The following is a 21,489-nucleotide window of genomic DNA, read 5'->3' on the forward strand; positions in this document are numbered from 1 at the left end:
GTGTTGCAGTGGGTTAAGTCAGTGCCTGTGTCACTGGCATCCCATATAGGCACATGTTCAAGTCCCAGCTGCTCTGCTTCAGATCCAGCTCTCCGCTAATGCACCTGGGAAAGCAGTGAAAGATGGCTCAAATGCTTGGGTCTCTCTCAGCCAAGTGGGAGACGGGATGGAGTTCCAGGCTCTTGACTTCAGCCTGGCCTAGCTCTGGCTGTTGTGGCCGTTTGGGGAGTGAACCTGCAGGTGGAAGACCTCTCTCTCTCTCTGTAACTCTGCCTTTCAAATAAGTAATAAAATAAATCTTCTAAAAAAGTAGTAAATACTAAACTGGCTCATTTGGCATTCAAGTCTTTTACACTTCTGAACTTCTTAGAATGACATGCTTCTTGAAGCCCTAATGAAATGGAAGTTTTAAAGATTTATTTATTTGAAAGGTAGAGTGGCAAGAGATAGGGGGAGAGAGAAAGAGAAATCTTCAATCTGCTGATTCACTGCCACAATGCCTAGGTCGGCCAAAGCCAGGAGCCAGGATTTCCATCTGTGTCTCCCACGTGGGTGGCAGGGATCCACGTACTTGGGCCATGATTGCTGCCTCCCAGGGGCATTGGCAGGAAGCTGGATCAGAAATGTGGAATATTTGGGACTTGAACCAGACACTCCAGTATGGGGTACAGGCATTCTAAGCAGTGACTTGTCCACTACTCCAAATACTCATTCCAGAATAACTATTTTTTTAAAAAAATATTTATTTATTTGAAAAGCCAAGTTACAGTGAGGCAGTGGGGGGAGAGAGAGAAAGAGAGAGAGAGAGATCGATCTTCCATCCTCTGGTTCACTCCCCAGATGACTTCAACAGCCAGGCTGGGCCAGGCTGAAGCCAGGAACCAGTAGCTTTTCCTGGGTCTCCCTTGTGGGTTCAGGATCCCAAGTACTGGAGCCATCTTCTGCTTTCCCAGGTGCATTAGCCGGGAGCTGGATCAGAGTGGAGCAGCTGGGACTTGAACTGGCAGCATTTGGGATGCTGGCACTGTGGGTGGCAGTTTACCTGCTTTGACACAGTGCTGGTCCCTATTTTTTTATTCTTATTTTTTACTACAAAAATTTAATCAAAAGATGGCATGGTTTTACATTTTTGCAATCTGTTTAATTTCTGGTTTAGTGGAAGAAAACTTGATTTTCCCATCTGCTTCTGCATTTAATCTGTAGTGATAAGTTGTTTGGTTGAAGTAGATGAAAAAAATTGGTGTCACACAGATATATAGGCCAGGAAAAACATATTTTAGCAGAATTTTCAGATAATTGTGGATTTTATTTTTTGATACCACTCCAAAACTTAATATGTCATAGTTTCTTAGAATCCAAAATGACATGAATGAATTTTTAAAAAAGATTTACTATTTGAGAGGCGGAATTATAGACACAATGAGAGAGACAGAGAAGAGAGGTTTCCATTCTCTGGTTCACTCCCCAAATGGTCTCAATGGCCAAAGCTGGGCTGATCTGAAGTCAGGAGCCAGGAGCTTCTTCCCAGTCTCCCATGCAGATACAGGGGCCCAAGCACTTGGGCCACCTTCCGCTGTTTTCTCTGGCCACAGACAGGGAGCTGGATCGGAAGTGGAGCAGCTAGCGCTCAAACTGGTGGCCACATGGATATGCTGGTGCTGCAGGTGGAGGCTTAACCTACTACTACACAGCACTGGCCCCATGAATTTTTTTTCCTTAAACAAAAAGCCATTAAAAAATAAATAAAACATATTGGTCTGGTTTGTGCTTTGAATTAATAATCCTTTACATGTGTGATTTTGTTGGAAAATGTGGATCCAAGGTTATGCAGTCTCCTGACTGTTTTCACAGTTCATCGTGTGATATTTAAGAACCGCGTTTGTTGATGCCGTTGATCTCATCTCCAAGCTCCTTAGTATTGAACGGAGGCTGTCAGGCTGGCAGGAAGCTGTGTTTTTCAAAATTCTCACTTTCTCTTGAAAGCTTAGTTTGGTGTGTGTGTGTGTTTTTTGTTTTTTTAAAGATTCATTTCTTAGGGACAGCACTGTAGTGTAGTGGGTAAATCACTGCCTGTAGCGCATATGGAAGGCAGTTCCTGTCCTGGCTACTCCACTTTTGTTCCAGCTCCCTACTGATGCACCTGGAAAAGCAGTGGAGGATGGCCCAAGCGTCTGGGCTCTACTACCCACGTGATCTCCCACGTGGGGAAGATCTCTCTCTCTCTGTCCTCCTCCTCTTCCTCCTCCCTGTCAATGACATTGATCTTGTGTCCGCTGGTTCACTCCCCAAATGGCCACATGAGTCAGGGCTGGGCCAGGCTGAAGCCAGGAGCCAGGGACTCCCTCCAGGTGTCCCACATGGGTGGCAGGTGCCCAAGCATAGGGGCCATCCTCAGCTGCCTTCCCAGGCACGTTAACAGGAAGGTGGATCAGATGTACAGAGTAGGGGCCAGTGATGTGGTGTACTGGGTAAAGCCATGCCCACAACGCCACATCCTGCATAGGCACTGGTTCCAGCCACAGCTGTTCCACTTCTAGTCCAGCTCCTTGCTAATTAATGGCCTGGGAAAAGCAGTGGAAGATGGCCCAAGTGTTTGAGCCCCTGTCACCCACATAGAAGACCTGGATAAAGCTCCAGGCCCTTGGTTTTGGCCTGGCCCAGCCATGACTGTTGCTGTCATTTGGGTAGTGAATCAGTGGATGAAGATAGCTCTCTCTCTCTCTGTAACTCTGACTTTCAAATAAATAAATAAATCTTAAAAAAAAAAAAAAAAAAAAGGAGCCGGCGCCGCGGCTCACTAGGCTAATCCTCCGCCTAGCGGCGCCGGCACACCGGGTTCTAGTCCCGGTTGGGGCGCCGGATTCTGTGCCGTTGCCCCTCTTCCAGGCCAGCCCTCTGCTGTGGCCAGGGAGTGCAGTGGAGGATGGCCCAGGTGCTTGGGCCCTGCACCCCATGGGAGACCAGGAAAAGCACCTGGCTCCTGGCTCCTGCCATCGGATCAGCGCGGTGCGCCGGCCGCAGCGCGCCGGCCGCGGCGGCCATTGGAGGGTGAACCAACGGCAAAGGAAGACCTTTCTCTCTGTCTCTCTCTCTCACTGTCCACTCTGCCTGTCAAAAAAAAAAAAAAAAAAAAAAAAAAGGACAGAGTAGCCAGGACTTGATCCAGGCTCTGCACTATGGAATGCCGGCATCCCACGTGGCAGCTTAACTTGCTTTGCCACACAGCTGCTCCCAAGTGTTGAAATTTAATTATTTTTCTTCTCTATTGAGTACTTCATCACATTCTTTTAATTTAAAAAATGTTTATTTATTTATTTGAAAGTCTTCCTGGTGGGGGTTGGGGGAGGCAGAGGGGTCTTAACGTCTGCCTGTTTACTCCCTAGATGGTTGTAGCGTCCAGGTCTGGGCCTGGCCAAAGCCAGCAGCTAGGAGCCAGGAACTCCATCCTGGTCCCCCACTTGGGTATCGGGCTCCGCTTGGGTCACCATCTGCTGCCTTCCCAGGCATGTTAGCAGGAAGCAGAGCAGCAGGGACTTCAACTGGCACTTCAATATGAAATGCTGGTGTCACAGCTGGCCGCTTAGCCCTCTGTAGCACAGCACCGACCCCATTTCATCACATTCTTAAATGAAAGTGGCGTTTTTTCCCCTGTAAGTGCTGTTGGCAGATACAGGAAAGAATAGCATGGTTTTGTTCCACTGCCTCGAGAGAGCACGCAGTTTTTATCCACCAATTGGTTTTTTGCCGTCAGTGCAAAGAGCAACAAAGTGAAATGCAGATAAAATCTGGGTATTATCAGGAAGCTGGTTTTGATCCCCTGAAAGGATCTTTGAGAGCTGCTGCATTATGGGAGTAAAATCTGGGGTGCAGGAGGTGACTTTTGTCACTGCCGCCTTACAGATCTGTCCTCGGGTTTGTCAACTCCAAAAGTCATTTCTAAAATTCAGCGATTAGACCCTTGACTCATACTTTGCTAGTTGAGAGACTGCAGTTTATAAAATATAGCTTTGTGTGTTTATGAGAGGAGTGCCAGAGATGCTCTGGTCACTGTTGGAAACCAGAACTGGACCATGGGCGTGGGGCTCTGGAGCATTGTCTTGGACGTCCTAACCGCCTCGTGACCGCGACACTGCTTTTCCGCAACAGCACTGTGCCTGCTCCACCTACTCACTGGCTCGCTCGCTCGCTCTCAAAAGATGGATTTATTTGAGAGGAAGAGTTAGAGAGAGGGGGAGGTTGGTCTTCTGTCTGCTGGTTCACTCCCCAGATGGCAGTAATCACCAGAGCTGGGCCGATCAGGAGCCAGGAGCCAGGAGCTTCTTTCTGGGTCTCCCGTGTGGGTGCAGGGGCCATCCTCCACTGCTTTCCCAGGCCTTTAGGGAGCTGGATCAGAACTAGAGTAGGTGTCCACGTGGGATGCCGGCGCTGCAGGTGGAGGCTTAACGTAGTCCACCACAGCGCCGACCCCTCGCTGGATCTCTTTTCCAGAGAATTATTGTTTCCGATGTCAGTTAATTAGACATTTTCTTTAAAATTTTTTTAAAAAATATCATTTATTTGAAAGAGTCACACACACAGAAATCTTCGCATCTGCTGATTCATTTCCCAAATGCCTGCAAGTCAGGGCTGCATCAGGCTGAAGCCAAGAGCCTGGAGCTCCGTCTGGGTCTCCCGTGTGCGTGGCAGGGACTTCAGTACTTGAGCCTCCCGGGGTGCACGTGAGCAGGTAGCTGGATTAGAAACAGAGGTGGAACTCGAACCCAGGGGTTCCAGTGTGGGGTCTGAGAGTCCCAAGCGGTGTCTGAACTGCTGTGTGCCAGCTGCCTGGCCCCTGGACGTTTTGGTTTTAGCCTCTTTTCCAGACTTTACTGGGCTGTGCTTCTCTTTAGGTTGGCAGTACACAGTCACCTTTCTTCATTTTGATTCATTTTCATGTTTAAAAACTTGAATTCATATGAAATAAATGTGGGCGAGCATGTATAGATAAGAATCTACAGTTTAACAAGATCGCCATTGTTTGCACATAATGAACAATAAAGCAGATACTCAGGTACACCCAGCCAGTTTAAGAATCAAGCCTTACCAGTACTGTTGCATGTTTGTGTTGTTTTTATAACATTATTACAAAACAGCATTATTTTTCCATGTTAAATGTTAGGTTCATTATGTATAGGTTATTTTTTTATTTTATTTATTTATTATTTTATTTTTTGACAGGCAGAGTGGACAGTGAGAGAGAGAGACAGAGAGAAAGGTCTTCCTTTGCCGTTGGTTCACCCTCCAATGGCCGCCGCGGCCGGCGCGCGGCGGCCGGCACACCGCGCTGATCCGATGGCAGGAGCCAGGAGCCAGGTGCTTTTCCTGGTCTCCCATGGGGTGCAGGGCCCAAGCACCTGGGCCATCCTCCACTGCACTCCCGGGCCACAGCAGAGAGCTGGCCTGGAAGAGGAGCAACTGGGACAGAATCCGGCACCCCAACCGGGACTAGAACCCGGTGTGCCGGCGCCGCTAGGTGGAGGATTAGCCTAGTGAGCCGCGGCGCCGGCCTAGGTTATTTTTTTTAAATATAACTTTTTTGACAGGCAGAGTTAGACAGTGAGAGACAGAGAGAAAGGTCTTCTTGCCAGTGGTTCACCCCTAAAATGGCTGCTACGCACTGCTATACTGCACCGATCTGAAGCCAGGAGCCAGGTGTTCCCTCCTGGTCTCCCATGGGGTGCAGGGCCCAAGCACTTGGGCCATCCTCCACTGCCTTCCCAGGCCACAGCAGAGAGCTGGACTGGAGGAGGAGCAACCGGGACAGAATCCGGCGCCCCAACTGGGACTAGAACCTGGGGTGCCGGTGCCGCAGGCGGAGGATTAGCCTAGTGAGCCGCCACGCCGGCCCTAAAATATAATTTTTAAAATTCAAAAATGTTTGTTTATTTCTAAGACAGAGAGAGAGATGAGCTTGTTCGCTTCCCAGGTGCCTGCAGCAGCTAGAGCTGCAGCAGACTGAGCTGGGAGCCAGGCACTCAATACAGACCTCAGAGCCAGTTTTGTGTGCAGCGAGTTAAGTCACCTCCTGTGACACCGGCGTCCCACATGAGCACCAGTTCAAGTCCCTGCTGCTCCGTTTCCAACCTGGCTGCCTTCCAGCACACCTGGGAGAGCAGCGGAAGACAATCCAGTGGTGCCTGTGTCTCCCACGTGGGAGACGAGGTGGAGTCCAGGCTCCTGATCTTTCCCTAACGCAGTCCTGGCCCTTGTGGCCACCTGGAGAGTAAACCAGGGGATGAAAGATCTCTCTCTGTCTCTGTGTTGCAGAGAGAGGAATCTCATCCATTGGTTTACTCCTCAGATGGGGTACTACTCCACTACTCCACTGCACCAACCCTAAGGTGTGCACTTTTTTTTTTTTTAAAGGTTTATTTATTTTACTTGAAAGAGTTACACAGAGAGAGGAGAGGCAGAGAGAGAGAGAGAGAGAGAGAGAGAGAGAGAGAAAGAAAGAAAGAAAGAAAGAGGTCTTCCATCTGATGGTTCACTCCCCAGTTGGCTGCAACGGACGGAGCTGTGCCAATCAGGAGCCAGGAGCTAGGAGCTTCTTCTGGGTCTCCCACGTGGGTGCAGGGACCCAAGGACTTGGGCCATCTTCTGCTTTCCCAGGCCACAGCAGAGAGCTGGATTGGAAGTGGAGCAGCCGGCTATGGAACCGGCACCCATATGGGATGCCAGCGCTTCAGGCTGGGGTGTTAACCTGCTGTGCCACAGCGCTGGCCCCAGTGTGCATGTTTTGATTACAATGCAGGATAGGCATTCTCTTTATTCATCCCAGTACTGCTACATTCTACTGCTAACTGAGCTTAGTTCTCTATTCCTTTTCCCTCCAACTCTTTAAAATTTTTTTTAATTTTATTTTTAATTTATTTGAAAGCCAGTTATAAAGAGAGGAGGAGAGACATGGAGAGAGGGAGAGAGAGAGACTTCCATCTGCTGGTTTACCCTCGAATGGCTGCAGCGTATCTGGTCTCCTTGCTTGGCCTCTCCCTGTGTCTTCACTGTCAGCCCCACTCCACTTCTTGGCTTCCCTTGCTTCCCATCTCAGAGGCCTTGTCCCATGTTAACACTTCTTTAGTTATTCCTTTAAAATCACCGTAAGCTCCCTTGCTTTTCCTTCCATTTTGTCTTATCTGACAAAGTGTTGATAGTGGTTGAATATAGCTAGGGACCTTCTGTGTATCTGAGCCTGAGTAGAAAGTTGTTACAGGGGAGAGGGGTAGAAGCAGTGGGAGACACGGGGTGCACAGCCCATCGCAAACCTGGGTACTGCTGCTTGACGACCCTACTACCTTTCCCTAGTGAGCACTCTTTCCTTTGCTCAAAGACAAAACTGTGTGTCAGGACTCTCTGAGGCTCCCATGGGTTTCTCTGGTCCTGCCGTACCCTTGGGAAGGTGAAGAAACAGAACAGTGCCCTTTGCACAGTCATTTCTCAGGAAATACTTACGGAATGAATAGATGGCATCTTGTATGTTAGGCTCAGCACCAAGTACCAGGAGAGTGCCCCCACTTGTTTCTTAAGCATTTTATGTTTTAAAAAATATCATGGAGCTGGTGTTGTGACACACAAGTTACGCACAGGTTAAGTCGCCGCCTGCAAGAGCTGCATCCCCTGTCAGAGCCCCAGTTCCGGTCCCAGCTGCTCTGCTTCCAGTCCAGCTCCCTGCTAATGTGGCCAGTGAAGCAGCAGCAGATGGCCTGGGTGCTTGGAGACCTGCACCCACGTGGGAGACCTGGTTGGAGTTCCTGGCTCCCGGCTTTAGCCTGATCTAGCCCGATCTAGCCCTGGCCCTTCTGGCCTTTGGAGGAGTGAACCAACAGGTGGAAGATCTCTATCTCTCCCTCTCTGTCACCCTGCCTTTCAAATAAATAAAATAAATCTTTAAAACTTATTTATTTGTTTTCATTTCATTTTAAAGGCGGGGGAGGTGCAGGCAGACAGAGCTCTTCCATTGGCTACTTGATTCCCCAAGTGCCCACAACAGCTGGGGTTGGGCAAGCCAAAGCCAGGAACCTGGAACTCAATCCGGGTCTCCCATGTGGGTGGCAGGGACCCAAAGTCCTTGAGCCATCACTGCTGTCCCCCAGTGCGCGCATTAGCAGGAAACTGTATTACAAGTGGAGTAGTGGGGAGTTGAAGCAGGCACTCCAGTGCAGGATGCTGGCATCCCTAGGGGCGAGTTAACCCCTGACCTGTGGTATCTCCTAACTTGGATTTTAGATTTAGTGGAAAGACCTTGGGCTTAGGAATCACAGTATCTATGTTTACCTCTCTGCTTCTGAGCAGAATGACTAAAATGGCAGGTGACTAACAAATGAGGAAACACTCCTGTTGATTTCTGGGACGTTTCTTCATTTGTTAAGCAAGCGTAATAGTATCTGTGGTTCTGTGAAGCTTAATTGGGATAATTATATGGACCAAAATTATTTCTAAATTGTAATGTTCTATTGTGTTAATGGTTCTTGCCTGTTGGGAGGGTGGAGGAAGGGGATTTGTCTTATTTTAGGTCTAAATCTCTCGATTCAGTGAGCACAAGCATCAGCAATTCAAATGTGCTCAGCTTATTTCTGAGGCTAGAACATCTTTTTCTTCCGTTTCGCATGCTTTTTGGGATTGATTAGTTTCAGTGTGACATTTGCTTTTTTTTTTTTTTTTAATTTATTTATTTGAAAGACAGCGTTATCAGGGTGGGAGGTGTTACCCTTTCGCTGGTTCACTCTCCAGATGGCTGTAACATCTGGAGCTGGGCCAATCTGAAGCCAGGAGCTTCTTCCAGGTCTCCCATGTGGATGCAGGGGCCCAAGGACTGGGGCCATTTGCTGCTGCTTTCCCAGGTGCATTAGTGGGGAGCTGGATGGGAAGTGGAGCAGCCATATGGGATGCCGGTGTCTCAGGGCAGTGGCTTTGCCTGCTGTGCCACAGTGCTGGCCTCACGTTGACTGACTTTGAAACATAGTGCAGAGATGTCTCTTCTTGGTCATTACACTTTATGGGTACCGTGGCCAAGACTTTGCTCTTTTATGTCTCAGTGAATTGATTTTTTTAAAAGATTTATTTATTTTATTTGAAAATCAGAATAAGAGAGAGAGAGGAAGAGGGAGAGGGAGAGAGGGAGAGAGAGTGAAGTGTTCCATCCGCTGGTTCATTCCCCAATTGGCCACAATGGCCAGAGCTGCACCGATCAGAAACCAGGAGCCAAGAGCTTCTTCCAGGTCTTCCCATGTGGGTGCAGGGGCCCAAGGACTTGGGTCATCTTCTACTGCTTTCCCAGTCCACAGCAGAGAGCTGGATTGGAAGAAGAGCAGCTGGGACTAGAACTGGCACCCATATGGGATGCCGGCACTGCAGGCGGCGGCTCTACTCGCTACGCCACCCTGATTTTTTGAAGCAAGCCTGACATGCCAGGCATTAGTAATTCACAAAGAAGAAACTTAAATTGGAGGATTTAAAAAACCAGCATTGGAATTGTTGCTCCTAGCTGTTATTGAGACAGACTAGATTTTTCTCCTTCGTTAAATCTTGTTTATAGTTCCCTGCTTTGGGATTCATATACCTCGGATGGATTGAGAGCCAGGGTGTGGGATTAGACAGTGAAGTCATAGTCTGTCATCATGTTTTGGTTCTATGTCTCAGGCTGAGGCTTGTAGGTAGTCAGATTTTGAGAGTTTATGATGTTGAGCTGAAAAATTTGGCTGAGGCTTGCGTAGCTGCTCACTGTGGTAGATTTAAAAATTTTTCTTTAGGGAGTGCTTGACCTGAACCCAAGAGCTCACTGATTTGCCTGAGTAAAATATTTAAAATCACATATATACTTTTTTCTTTTTTTTTTGTATTTGAGAGGCAGAGTGACAGAGAAAGAGAGATATATAGAGCTCCCATCTCCCATCTGCTGGTTCATTCTCCAAAAAGCCAGGCCTGGGAACTCCGTCAGGTTCTCCCACATGGGTGTCAGGAACCCAAGCACTTGAGCCAACTGCTGCCTCCCAGGGTCTACACTGGCAGGGAGCTGGAGCTGGGAGCCAGCGCTGGGCATGGACCCCTGTCAGTCTGAAATGGGATGTGGGCATCTTAACTGCTGGACTTCATCCTTTCTTCTTGCCGTCATAATAGCTTCCCCCATGCCTCCTCTGTCTGCGCTGTCCTCCCCTGACCCAGGTCACTCTGATACTGGACCAGCGTGAAGAGTAAGGAAGGTGCCAGCCTAGTTTCTGCGCTTGGCCCAGCCCCGGCCTTCTCGCGTCTTTTGAACACTGCACACCTTTCTCAGCTGTGTCTGGAGGAGGCCTGTCCAGTGCAGGAGCAGAAGCCAGTCGCGGCTTGAAGGTCTGAGGCTGCGTGTGCTGAGGATCTGACAGTAAGCAGGGACCGTCCGCCTGGCCCTCAGACTCGCACCCAGACCCACTCGGCAGCCACAGCAGTGGTGGCCGTGAGGAGCTGGGAACCTGCTGCTCAGCTGGTGGGACAGACAACCCAGCGGTTTTCTCTGTTAATCAGAGTCTTCTCCCAACGACACAATTTATCTCTGACTCTTCAAAAACACCTACCATCCGAGCCCTTTCAGGAAGCATGGGCCGCACAGCGAGACGGATGAGGCACCTGCTTTGGTTTGATTTCCATTTGTTCTAATTACTTTAAAAAAAAAAAGATTTATTTATTAGGCAGAAATAGAGAGAGGGAGAGATCTTCCACCTGCTGGTTCACTCCCCAAATGGCTGCAGTGGCTGGAGCCAGGAGCCAGGAGCTTCTTCTGGGTCTCCCACATGGGTGCAGGGGCCCAGGTACTTGGACCATCTTCCACTGCTTTCCCAGGGGCATTAGCATAGAGTGAGATCTGAAGTAGAGCAGCTGGGACTAGAACTGGCACCCATGTGGGATACCAGCATTGTAGGGGGAGGCTTAACCTTCTACTCCATAGCACCGGCCCCCTAGTTCTGATTATTTTTGAGCGGAGAAACTTAGATGACTGTGTCTGTTTCCTGGGCTGCCATAAAAAGTTACCAGGAGCTGCTGACCTTTGTTCTCTCACTGTTCCGGAAGCCCAAGGTCCGAGGGGAGGCACTGACGGTGACGGGGTTGGTTGCTTCTGCGGCTCAGGGAGAGTCCGCCCCAGGCGCTGCTCCTAGCTGTGGTGGTTGCTGCAGTCTATGAGTCAGACCTGGACCCATCCTCCCCGTCCCCGCCTCCCTCTCCCCATGACCTGCTCGCCTGTGTTCTCTTCAGGATTTTTTTTTAATGTTTTTAAGGAATACAATTTCATGCATTTAATGTATACAGACTTGAGAACATGAAGACTCTTCCCCCCACCTCCCTCCCACCCATATTCCTGCCTTTCTTCCTCCTCCCTCTTCCTTTCCCATTCTTCTTATTTATTTGAAAGGCAGAGTTGCACACACACACACACACAGAGGTCTTCCATCCGCTGGTTCACTCCCCAAATGGCTGCAATGGCTGGGGCTGAGTTGATGTAAAGTCAGGAGGCAGGAGCTTCTTCTGGGTCTCCCGCGCAGGTGCAGGGGCCCAAGCACTTTTCTGCTCTCCCAGGCTATAGCAGAGAGCTGGATTGGAAGTGGAGCAGCTGGGACTCGATGAGAAGCCCATATGAGATGCTGGCACTGCAGGTGGCAGCTTTACCTTATACACCATAGTGCTGGCTCTTTTTTTTTGTTTGTTTGTTTGCTTTTTAAAGATTTATTTTATTTATTTGAAAGGCAGAAAGACACGGAGAGAAATTGATCAGAGAGAGAGATTGATTGATTGGTTGATCCTCCATCCACTGGTTCACTCCCCAAATGTCTGCGTGGCTTCAGTAGCTGGGGCTGGGCCAGACCAAAGCCAGGATCCAGGAACTCCATCTAAGTCTCCCAAATGGGTGGCAGGGGCTCAAGGACTTGGACCATCACCTGTTGCCTTCCCAAGCACATTAGCAGGGAGCTGGATTGGAAGTGGAGCAGCCGGGACTCGAACCGGTGCCCATATGGGATGCAGGCACTGCAGGTGTCGGCTTTACCTGCTACTTCATGGTGTCAGCCGTTTCTTTCCTTTTTTTTTTTTTCCCCTTCTCTGAGGCCTCAATTCACTTCCTGTGCGGGTTGCAAGAAGGTGAGGAGACACTCTTGCCTACTCCCAGGACGCACACCTAGTCTTGCGTAAAGCAGAACTATGTTGTGTTTTTCCAGACAGAACAAAGATAAGTTTCCTGCATCTCTTCCCAGAAGAGACTTTCTGTTAGGGTTTGAATCCTCCTGTGGTTTAACTTGTACATAATTTTATGCTGCATATTTAAAAATACTCAGCTAATACAGACTGCTGGTGCTAAAACATAGGCAGCATAGAAATGGGCAAAGAAAAACTGAGAGCTGCCTTCCCCTTCCTCCGATGCTTGGTGCGAGTTCCTCTGAACCCCCTTGTATGGATTGCTTGAGTCTACTGGTCTGGCAGGACTAGGTAATAGAAAGTATTGCTCGCCTTAACCTCTCTCTGGGACAGTCACCTCTAAGTCCATTTCAGCAGCATTTTCGTGGTTTTTTTTTTTTATTCCACTTTTTAGGTTCTGTGTAGAGACGGTTTATTACCATAAACGAGCGTAAGGGGAAGTTCAAGCCCTGAAAGCTGCTGTAATAATAGCTGTGCTCCTGCTTCCTTTGTCCTGCAGCGTCCACAATCTCTGTATTTCTCTTTCAGATTCACTCCAGAGGCCGACTTTGCAATAGAAACACCCACAGTTGTATCGATGGTTGGGGAAAGATAGTGACCAGAGGCAGAGAGAAAGAGCGCTGACGTCCTGGGAAGATGAGCATGCTGAAGCCCAGCGGGCTAAAGGCCCCCAGCAGGATCCTCAAGCCAGGGAGCTCCGCCTTGAAGACACCTGCTGCTGGTGATGCGTTGTGTCTTGCCTTTCCTTTCCTCCTCTTTTCACTTTATTTTGAGAGGCAGAGAGACAGAGAGATCTTCTGTCTGTTGGTTCACTCCCCAAACGCCCTTAGCAGCCAGGGCTGGGCCAGCTGAAGCTAGGAGTCTTAAGAGACTCATTGCCTGTCTCCCAGGTGGGCGGCAGGGACCCAGGTACTTGAGCCACCACCTGCTGCCTCCCGGGCACATGAGCAGGAAGCTGGATTGGAAGCAGAATAGCCAGAACTCACACTCAGGCGCTCCAGTGTGGGATGCGGGTGTCCTAAGAGGGGTCTTGACCACCGTGCCCATTGCCTGTCCCGCATGTTTTTTCTTTCTTTTTTTAATAATTTGACAGAGTTATAGACAGTAAGAGAGACAGAGAGAAAGGTCTTCTTTCCATTGATTCACTCCCCAAATGGCTGCAGCAGCCAGCGCTGCGCTGATCCTAAGCCAGGAGCCAGGTGCTTCCTCCTGGTCTCCCATGGGGTGCAGGGCCCAAGCACTTGGGCCATCCTCCACTGCCTTCCTGGACCACAGCAGAGAGCTGGACTGGAAGAGGAGCCACCAGGACTAGAACCCGGTGCCCTTAAGGGATGCTAGCGCCGTAGGTGGAGGTTAACCAAGCGAGCCACAGCACCAGCCCCTCATGTTTTTTCTTAACAACAAACAAGTGATCCTGTATGAAAACTTAAGTTAGAAATTTTTATTTAAAAAAATAGCTTTATAAAAATTCATGTTCTTGAAAACAGTTGAGGCCGGCGCCGCGGCTCAATAGGCTAATCCTCCACCTAGCGGCGCCGGCACACGGGGTTCTAGTCCCGGTCGGGGTGCCGGATTCTGTCCCGGTTGCCCTTCTTCCAGGCCAGCTCTCTGCTGTGGCCCGGGAGTGCAGTGGAGGATGGCCCAGGTGCTTGGGCCCTGCACCCCATGGGAGACCAGGAGAAGCACCTGGCTCCTGCCATCAGATCAGCGCAGTGCGCGGACCGCGGCGGCCACTGGAAGGTAAACCAACGGCAAAAGGAAGACCTTTCTCTGTGTCTCTCTCTCACTATCCACTCTGCCTGTCAAAAAAAAAATTTTTTTTGAGAAGAGTTTAATTAAAAGATAGAGTTTCTGGCCTGGCCTTATGGCACAGTGAGTTAGGCTGCCTCCTGGGACACCAGCATCCCATATCAAAGCGCTAGTTCAAGGCCGGGCTGCTCTGCCTCCAATTCCAGCCCCTGCTAGTGTGCCTAGGAAGGCAGTGGAAGGTGGCCCAAGTGCTTGAGCTCCTGCTACGCAGGTGGAAGACCCAGACGGAGTTGTTGGCTCCTGGCTCTGCCTGGCCCAGCCCCAACCCTCGTGGCTGTTTGGGGAGTGAACCAGCAAATGGAATATTTTTCTCTCACTGTCTCTCCTTGTCTCTCTGTCAATCTGTTTTTCAAATAATAAATGAATCTAAAAAAAAAAAAGGACATAGGATTTTATATTTGGCAATATTAATCAATGAAGAGTTTTTATTATTAAAAAATAGATTGATTGATTTACTTTGAAAGAGTTACAGAGAGGAAGGGAGAGACAGATAGAGGTCCTCCATTTACTGCTCCCTCCCCAGATGGCCCATATGGCCACTGCTGGGTTGGGCCAGGAGCCGGGAGCTACTTCCAGGTCTCCCACATGATTGTCATGGGTTGCTCTCCCACACACATGAGCATGGAGCTGGATTGTAGGCAGAGCAGCTGGGACTTGAACCGGCACTGTGATTTGGAGTGCCTGGGCTTCAAGCTGTGGCATAACCTGCTAACCACACATTGATCCACCTTAAATTTGTATCTGCGGATGTGTATTGCCAAGGAGTTATTTTATCAGTGATTAATCACTCATCGTGATTAAAATTGGGAGAAAAGGAAAGACAGTGGTGTGATGGATCAAGTGCTCTTTGCCTCTTTGCTTAAAAAACAAAACCAGAACAGTTCTGCGGGAGTTGTGGGCAGCTTCTCTCGCTGTGGGCTTTGCCTGGCTTATTTTCCTTAAAGTTAGAGGTCACCTGCCCAGTTCTGAAATTGAACCTTGTCTGTCTTCTGTCTTCAGTTGCAGCTCCAGTAGAAAAAACAGTATCCACCGAAAAAGCATCAAGCGTCCCATCCTCTGAGGCTCAGGAGGAATTTGTCGATGACTTCCGTGTTGGGGAGCGCGTCTGGGTGAACGGCAACAAGCCTGGGTTTATCCAGTTTCTTGGAGAGACCCAGTTTGCACCAGGCCAGTGGGCTGGGATTGTCTTAGATGAACCCATAGGCAAGAACGATGGCTCGGTGGCTGGAGTTCGTTATTTCCAGTGTGAACCTCTGAAGGGCATTTTTACCCGACCGTCAAAGTTAACACGGAAGGTCCAGGCGGAAGACGAAGCCAATGGCGTGCAGACGACTCAAGCTCCCAGAGCCACGTCGCCGTCTGCCGGCAGCGTGGTGTCCTCCCCAGCCACCCCGGCAAACATTTCCCATAAGTCTCCCCAGCCAACAGCAAAGGACCCTTCAGCGACATCCCAGATCAGCAACCTTACGAAAACCACCAGTGAATCCATCTCCAACCTTTCAGAAGCTGGCTCAATCAAGAAAGGAGAACGAGAGCTCAGAATCGGAGACCGGGTGTTGGTGAGTTGATGAGACAATCCTCTGGCTGTGGTGCCGAACTGAGACAGACTCCCTGTGAGGAGGTGAAACACACAGTTACGGTGTTGCTTGGCCCACAGTCTGGCCACTCGCTTTCAGAAGAATTAATCAAATTTTCTGTTGGTTCAGTTTATGTGTAAATACATAAACAAATTCCAAACTGTCTTGCATTTTGTGTAGGGCACGGCCACAAGCATGGATTTGCAATGATACGCTAGTTTTATTTTCCACTTGAGCCAAAAGAATATGGTTTCTATAAACATTTGTGGGGTTTTTTTTTTTTCCTTCTGGTTTTTATTTTTTTATTTTTTTAAAGATTTATTTATTTATTTGAAAGGTAGAGGAATGGGTCAGGGGAGTAGAGACAGAGATTTTCTTTTTCTTTTTCTTTTTTTTAAATAATTTTTTTATTTATTTGAAAGAGTTACAGAGAGAGGTGGAGCCAGAGAGAGAGAGATCTTCCATTCCGCTGGTTCACTCCCCAAGTGACTGCAATGGCCAGAGCTGAGCTGATCCGAAGCCAGGAGTCAGGAGCTCCTTCCAGGTCTCCCATGTGGGTGCAGGGGCCCAAGGACTTGGGCCATCTTCTACTGCTTTCCCAGGCCATAGCAGAGAGCTGGATGGGAAGAGGAGCAGCCGGCACTAGAATTGGCGCCCATATAAGATGCCAGCGCTGCAGGCTGGGGCTTTAACCCACTGCGCCACAGCACTGGCCCCTAGAGATTTTCTATCCTTTGATTTACTCCCCAAATAGCCACAATAATGAGAGCTGGACCAGGACAAAGCCAGGAGACAGGAACTCCATCTAAGTCTCCCACGTGGGCGGCAGAGGCTCAAGTACTTGGCCCACCATCTGATGTTTTTCCCAAGTGCGTTAGAAGGGAGCTGGATCAGAATTGGGGCTGCTATATAGGATGCTGGAGTCGCAAGCCTCAGCTTAACCTGCTGTGCCACATGCAGCCCTTTAACTTTGGTTTTAAGGATAGTAGTGTATAAATATAATAAGATCCTGCTTCCATAAATGTTTTGAAAAACTCAGACGTGAGAGGGTGTTGTTTTAGAGTTGCTGAGTTTTTTATTTATTTATTTGAAAGGCAGAGAGACAAAGAGAGCTCCCATCCTCTGGTTCACTCCCTAAATGCCTGCGGCTGCCGTGGGGGTGGGAGGTGGCAAAGAGTTGGTTGTGGGGGAGGGGATGGAGCTGGGAGCCAGGAACTCCATCCAGGTCTTCCACATGGTGGCAGAGACTCCTGGCTGTCGGAGTCCGCACCTGCTTTCCCAGGGTCTGCGTTAGCAGGCAGGTGATATTAGGAGCCAGAGCTGTGACTCAAACCCAGGAACCCTGACGGGATGTGGGTATCCTAACCAGTGTCCCTTTGGGCCTTTTAAATGATCGGGTTTATATCTAGAAGAAGAGGAAATGTAGAGTGGATTCTCTTTTAGTAATAAGCAGGGAACACAGGGTGTAAGGTCTGTATGCTGTGCATTCTGGAATCTCTGAGTTTGTACCAGTGATTGATTTGTTCTTTTTATTTTGGCAAGAGTGGCAGAGTGGCATTGTGCTAAGAACATAAGCTGAGTCCCAGGTTTGCCTTTGTGACCTGAGCAAGATAGTTAACTTTTTTTGTAAGATTTATTTATTTATTTGAAGGGCACAGTTGTAGAGGGGCAGAGGTAGAGAGAGAGAGAAAGAGTCTTCCATCTGCTGGATCACTCCTCAAATGGCCGCAACAGCCAGAGCTGGGCCAATCAGGAGCCAGGAGCATCTTCTGGGTCTCCCACATGGGTGCAGGGGCCCAAGCACTTGGGCCATCTTCTACTGCTTTCCCAGGCCACAGCAGAGAGCTGGATCGGAAATGTAGCAGCTGAGACTCGAACTGGTGCCCATATGGGATGCTGGCACTGCATGTGCTGGCTTTACCCACTATAACAGCACTGGCCCTGATAGTTAACTTCTAAATTTTCTAGCCTATAAGCATGAAGTTAATAATACTACTAACTTCATAGTTTTGCTGTGAGGAATAAATTAGGTAATGCGTGTAAAATTCTTTGTGGTGCCTGGGATACAGTAAACATTCAGGAAATGCTAGCTGTTTTTCTCGTTATTGCAGCTAAAGTACTGATTTAATGTTTTTTTTTTTTATTATTTTATTTTTAATTGGAAAGGCAGAGAGAGAGAGAGAGGCAGAAGAGATCTTCCATCTGCTAGTTCACTCCCTAGGTGCCCTTGGTACCTAGGCTGACCCAGGCTGAAGCCAGGAGCCGAGGACTGAATCAGGGTTTCCTACCTGGGTGGCAGGAATCCAAGTACTTGAGCTGTCACCTGTTGCGTTAGCAAGAAGCTGGGTCGGAAGTGGAGCCAGGTCTGACCCCGGAGGTTCTGACGTGGACGGGGGTGTCTCCGCAGCGACTTCACTGCAGCACCGGGCACCCACCCTCAGCCCGAATCTTGATGTTTGGCTAGTACTCGCCTGCTGTACCAATTTTGGATTTGTTTCAAATATTCCTCATTATAGGAAGTTTTTGTGTTTACTTTTTCTTTCATTTTTACTGTACAAAAGTACTTCAGAAAGTGCACAGGGCAATGAAGTTAAAAGATAGATTTCTTTGGTTCAGTCACCGTCTCTTATTTTGGGAGGCCTGGGTTCAGTGCCCAGCTCCAGCTCCCGGCTCCGGCTTCCTGCTAATGCAGACCCTGGGAGGCAGCAGTGTCAGCTCAGTGCCTGCCCTCACAGGGGGTTGGGGTGTGAGCCCGTGAACTATGAACTACGGTGCTGTGTGTGTGTGTATGTGTGTGTGTGTGTTTCTGTCTCTGAAATAAATAAAAATTAGAAAATGACATGTCGTCTCAGTGATGGAGGTTCTCCAGGGTAAAATCCCTTAGTGCCCAACTGCTTAAAGGAGTGGCTTGGTTTTCGTGGTGTTTGGGGCTCAGTAATTGGGCAGTGGTTTCTTTCTGCAAACCTAAGCCAGGCGTGCCACGGCTGGCGTCTGTCCAGCCTCAGGAACCTTGTGTAAGCCTGGGGGGCTGGGAGTTTGAGGAGTGGGGAGTCTTGTTCTGGAATTTGAGGCAGACAAGTTTGACCACTGTGCAGGCCTCAGGGCTGAATGTGAGATCACTTCCCCTAACTCCCAACAACTTTATTGATCCTGTGACTTTTTAAAGCATTACTAGGAAAATATCTTGAAACACTTTCTATCTTCTGATCACAGCAGGTTAGGAAAGCCAACACATGGGGTTTTGCTTCTGGTTCCACATGAAAGTCACCAAGGTAGTTAGAAAACCACCTGCAGCCGGCGCCACAGCTCACTAGGTTAATCCTCCACCTAGAGGTGCCGGCACACCGGGTTCTAGTCCCGGTCGGGGTGCCGGATTCTGTCCCGGTTGCCCCTCTTCCAGTCCAGCTCTCTGCTGTAGCCCGGGAGTGCAGTGGAGGATGGCCCAAGTGCTTGGGCCCTGCACCCCATGGGAGACCAGGAGAAGTACCTGGCTCCTGCCTTCGGATCAGCGTGGTGCAGAGGACCCCCTAGGAACTGAACCCCACTTCCTGGAGGTGCCCCCCAGCTCCAGCTGTTCCTAAACACCCCAGGCCCGGCCCCACTCTGGGATGTTCTGCCCCCTTGCGGCCACTCGGGTCGGGGCTCAGATGGCCCTCGGGACAGGCGTCCTCGGCAGCACCTTCACTGTGGAGCCCTCTTGCTTCCATCCACTCCTCCTGGAACAGAATTGGAGCTCCATGAAGACATGGAGCTTCCCTCTCATACTGGTGCATTCCCAGCCCTTAGGCCACTGCCCTGCCTGCGGCAGGGGCTCAGTACAGGCTGCTGGAAGGGGCACAGCTGTCACGTGGTACCCTTGAGGGGGAAGGGTAGTACTGTGACCTGGGACACAGGGGCAGAATCAGAGTCCACGGGGAGAGCCCTGTGAAGGACCTGTCTTCCTGTGCAGAGCGTTGCCGGGTGGAGGGCCCAGAGCAGCTGGCACCTGCTCACCGTGGTCCGGTTGGGTGGGGTGGAGTGGCATGGGGTAGTTGGCACACACCCTCTAGCCACATTTACAAATTAAAAATAGCTGTTTAGCTTAGAGTGTGGCAGGTTGGAAGCCACCTTAGAAAATTTTATTGCTCCTAAAATTCCTCTAGCGCAATCCCTCATTAGCATTCACTGCACATTTTATGGCCTTGTAAACCGAGGCACAGGAGATTAGACAGCTTGTTGAGCTGATAATGAATAGATGGGCGGTGTAGAGGGATTAAGAGTCTCTTGTGTGTAGCCACATTTGTTGACCCAGCAGAATTCATCAGTGTTCTTATTTCATAAGAGCTTACAGGAAGGATGTGTCTCTGTTCCCACAGCATTTTGCAGAAATCTCTCAAAATGGCTACCACTTAAAAAAAAAAAAGCTTTATTTTATTTATTTGAAAGGCAGAGTTAGAGAGAGAGAGAGAGGAGGTCTTTCATCTGCTGGTTCACTCCCCAAATGGCCCCAGCGGCTGGAGCTGTGCCAACCCGAAGCCAGGAGCTTCTTCCAGGTCTCCCACGCGAGTGGAGGGGCCCAAAGACTTGGGCCATCCTCCACTGCTTTCCCAGGCACACTAGCTAGGAGCAGGATCGAAAGTGGAGCAGCTGGGTCTTGAACCGGCGCCTGTATGGGATGCTGGTACCACAGGCCAAGGCTTTAACCTGCTGCACCACAGCACCGGCTCTGGTTACCACTTTTGACAGGAATTACATTTATCTGGACTTTTCTCTCACTCAACGGCCAACCCTGTATTCTATTTATCTTTGTATTCCAAGGGCCTAAACACTCAAGAAATACATATTGCATGAATGAGAGAACTTACAAATCCCAGATTTGCTAAAGTGAGAGTTTAGTCACTCAGTTTTCCTGTAGCTGAGTTGCTGGTTTAGTCTCCAGAAGATCTTCTACTTCTGTCTTAGATTCACCACAGAACTAGAATTAGGAGTTATTGGCACATTTTTGTTTTTTTAATTTATTTATTTGAAGGCAGAGTTAAAGAACGGGAGAGATAGAGAGAAAGATCTTCCATCTGCTGGTTTACTCCCCAAATGGCTGCAGTGGTTAGAGTAGGGCCGGCCAGTCCAAAGCTAGGAGCCAAGGTCTTCATCTGGGTCTCCCACATGGGTGCAGGGGCCAAAGCTCTTGGGCAGGTTCCCACTGCTTTCCCAGGCGCATTAGCAGGGAGCAGTCAGGATTCAAACTGGTGCTTGGCTGTGGGATGCTGGATTTGCAGGTGGTAGTTTTACCTGCTGCACCACGATGCTGGCCATGAATGGAGGAACTTTTAAAAAGAAATTGAGTTTGAAAGAGAGGCTTAGAAAAAAATGTCAGAAAACCAGATAATCTTCTGAAGTAGTGCGGTGATTGGAGGGAGCTGGTGCAGGCTGTGAGGATCCAGCTGAAAAGCAGCAGGAATGGAGGGGGTGGAGAGCAGCGCACACTGGGTGCCTTTTGTGGCGTCAGTGGAGGGGGTGGAGCACGGCGCACACTGAGTGCCTTTGTGGCGTCAGTGCAGGTGGTGGAGCACGGCGCACACTGAGTGCCTTTGTGGCGTCAGTGCAGGTGGTGGAGCACGGCGCACACTGAGTGCCTTTGTGGCGTCAGTGCAGGTGGTGGAGCACGGCGCACACTGAGTGCCTTTGTGGCGTCAGTGGAGGGGTGGAGCACGGCGCACACTGAGTGCCCTTGTGGCGTCAGAGAAGGTGGTGAGGAACGGCGCACACTGAGTGTCTGGAACCTGTGGAGACTCACACACCCCTATGTGCTCTGAGGTACCTACGAGAGTGGGATTCTCTGTAGTGGAAAATAGTGGTGAAAGAGGGATAATTAGCAAGTGCTGCTGGAATAATTTTGAAGATAATTGACGTTTGAATATAATTGACATCA

General features: G+C 49.5%; 1 protein-coding gene across 30 annotated transcripts in view; it reads left to right on the forward strand.

Annotated features, from left to right (window-relative positions):
- Nucleotides 1-21,489, forward strand: part of CLIP1 (CAP-Gly domain containing linker protein 1) — a 133,804-nt gene that overhangs the window by 31,233 nt on the left and 81,082 nt on the right. For all 30 annotated transcript variants that reach the window (XR_016227095.1, XR_016227096.1, XM_070066144.2 and 27 more), the window contains exons 2-3: nt 12,724-12,916; nt 15,004-15,563. Coding sequence is in view for 28 of the 30 variants with exons in the window: in XM_070066144.2 (XP_069922245.2) it covers nt 12,832-12,916; nt 15,004-15,563 (645 nt within the window). In the remaining 2 variants the exon portion in view is untranslated. The remainder of the gene's footprint in view (nt 1-12,723; nt 12,917-15,003; nt 15,564-21,489) is intronic.

This window comes from Oryctolagus cuniculus, chromosome 21 (assembly GCF_051225735.1).
Source record: "Oryctolagus cuniculus isolate XC-2025 breed Fujian yellow rabbit chromosome 21, ASM5122573v1, whole genome shotgun sequence".
Lineage (NCBI taxonomy): Eukaryota > Metazoa > Chordata > Mammalia > Lagomorpha > Leporidae > Oryctolagus > Oryctolagus cuniculus.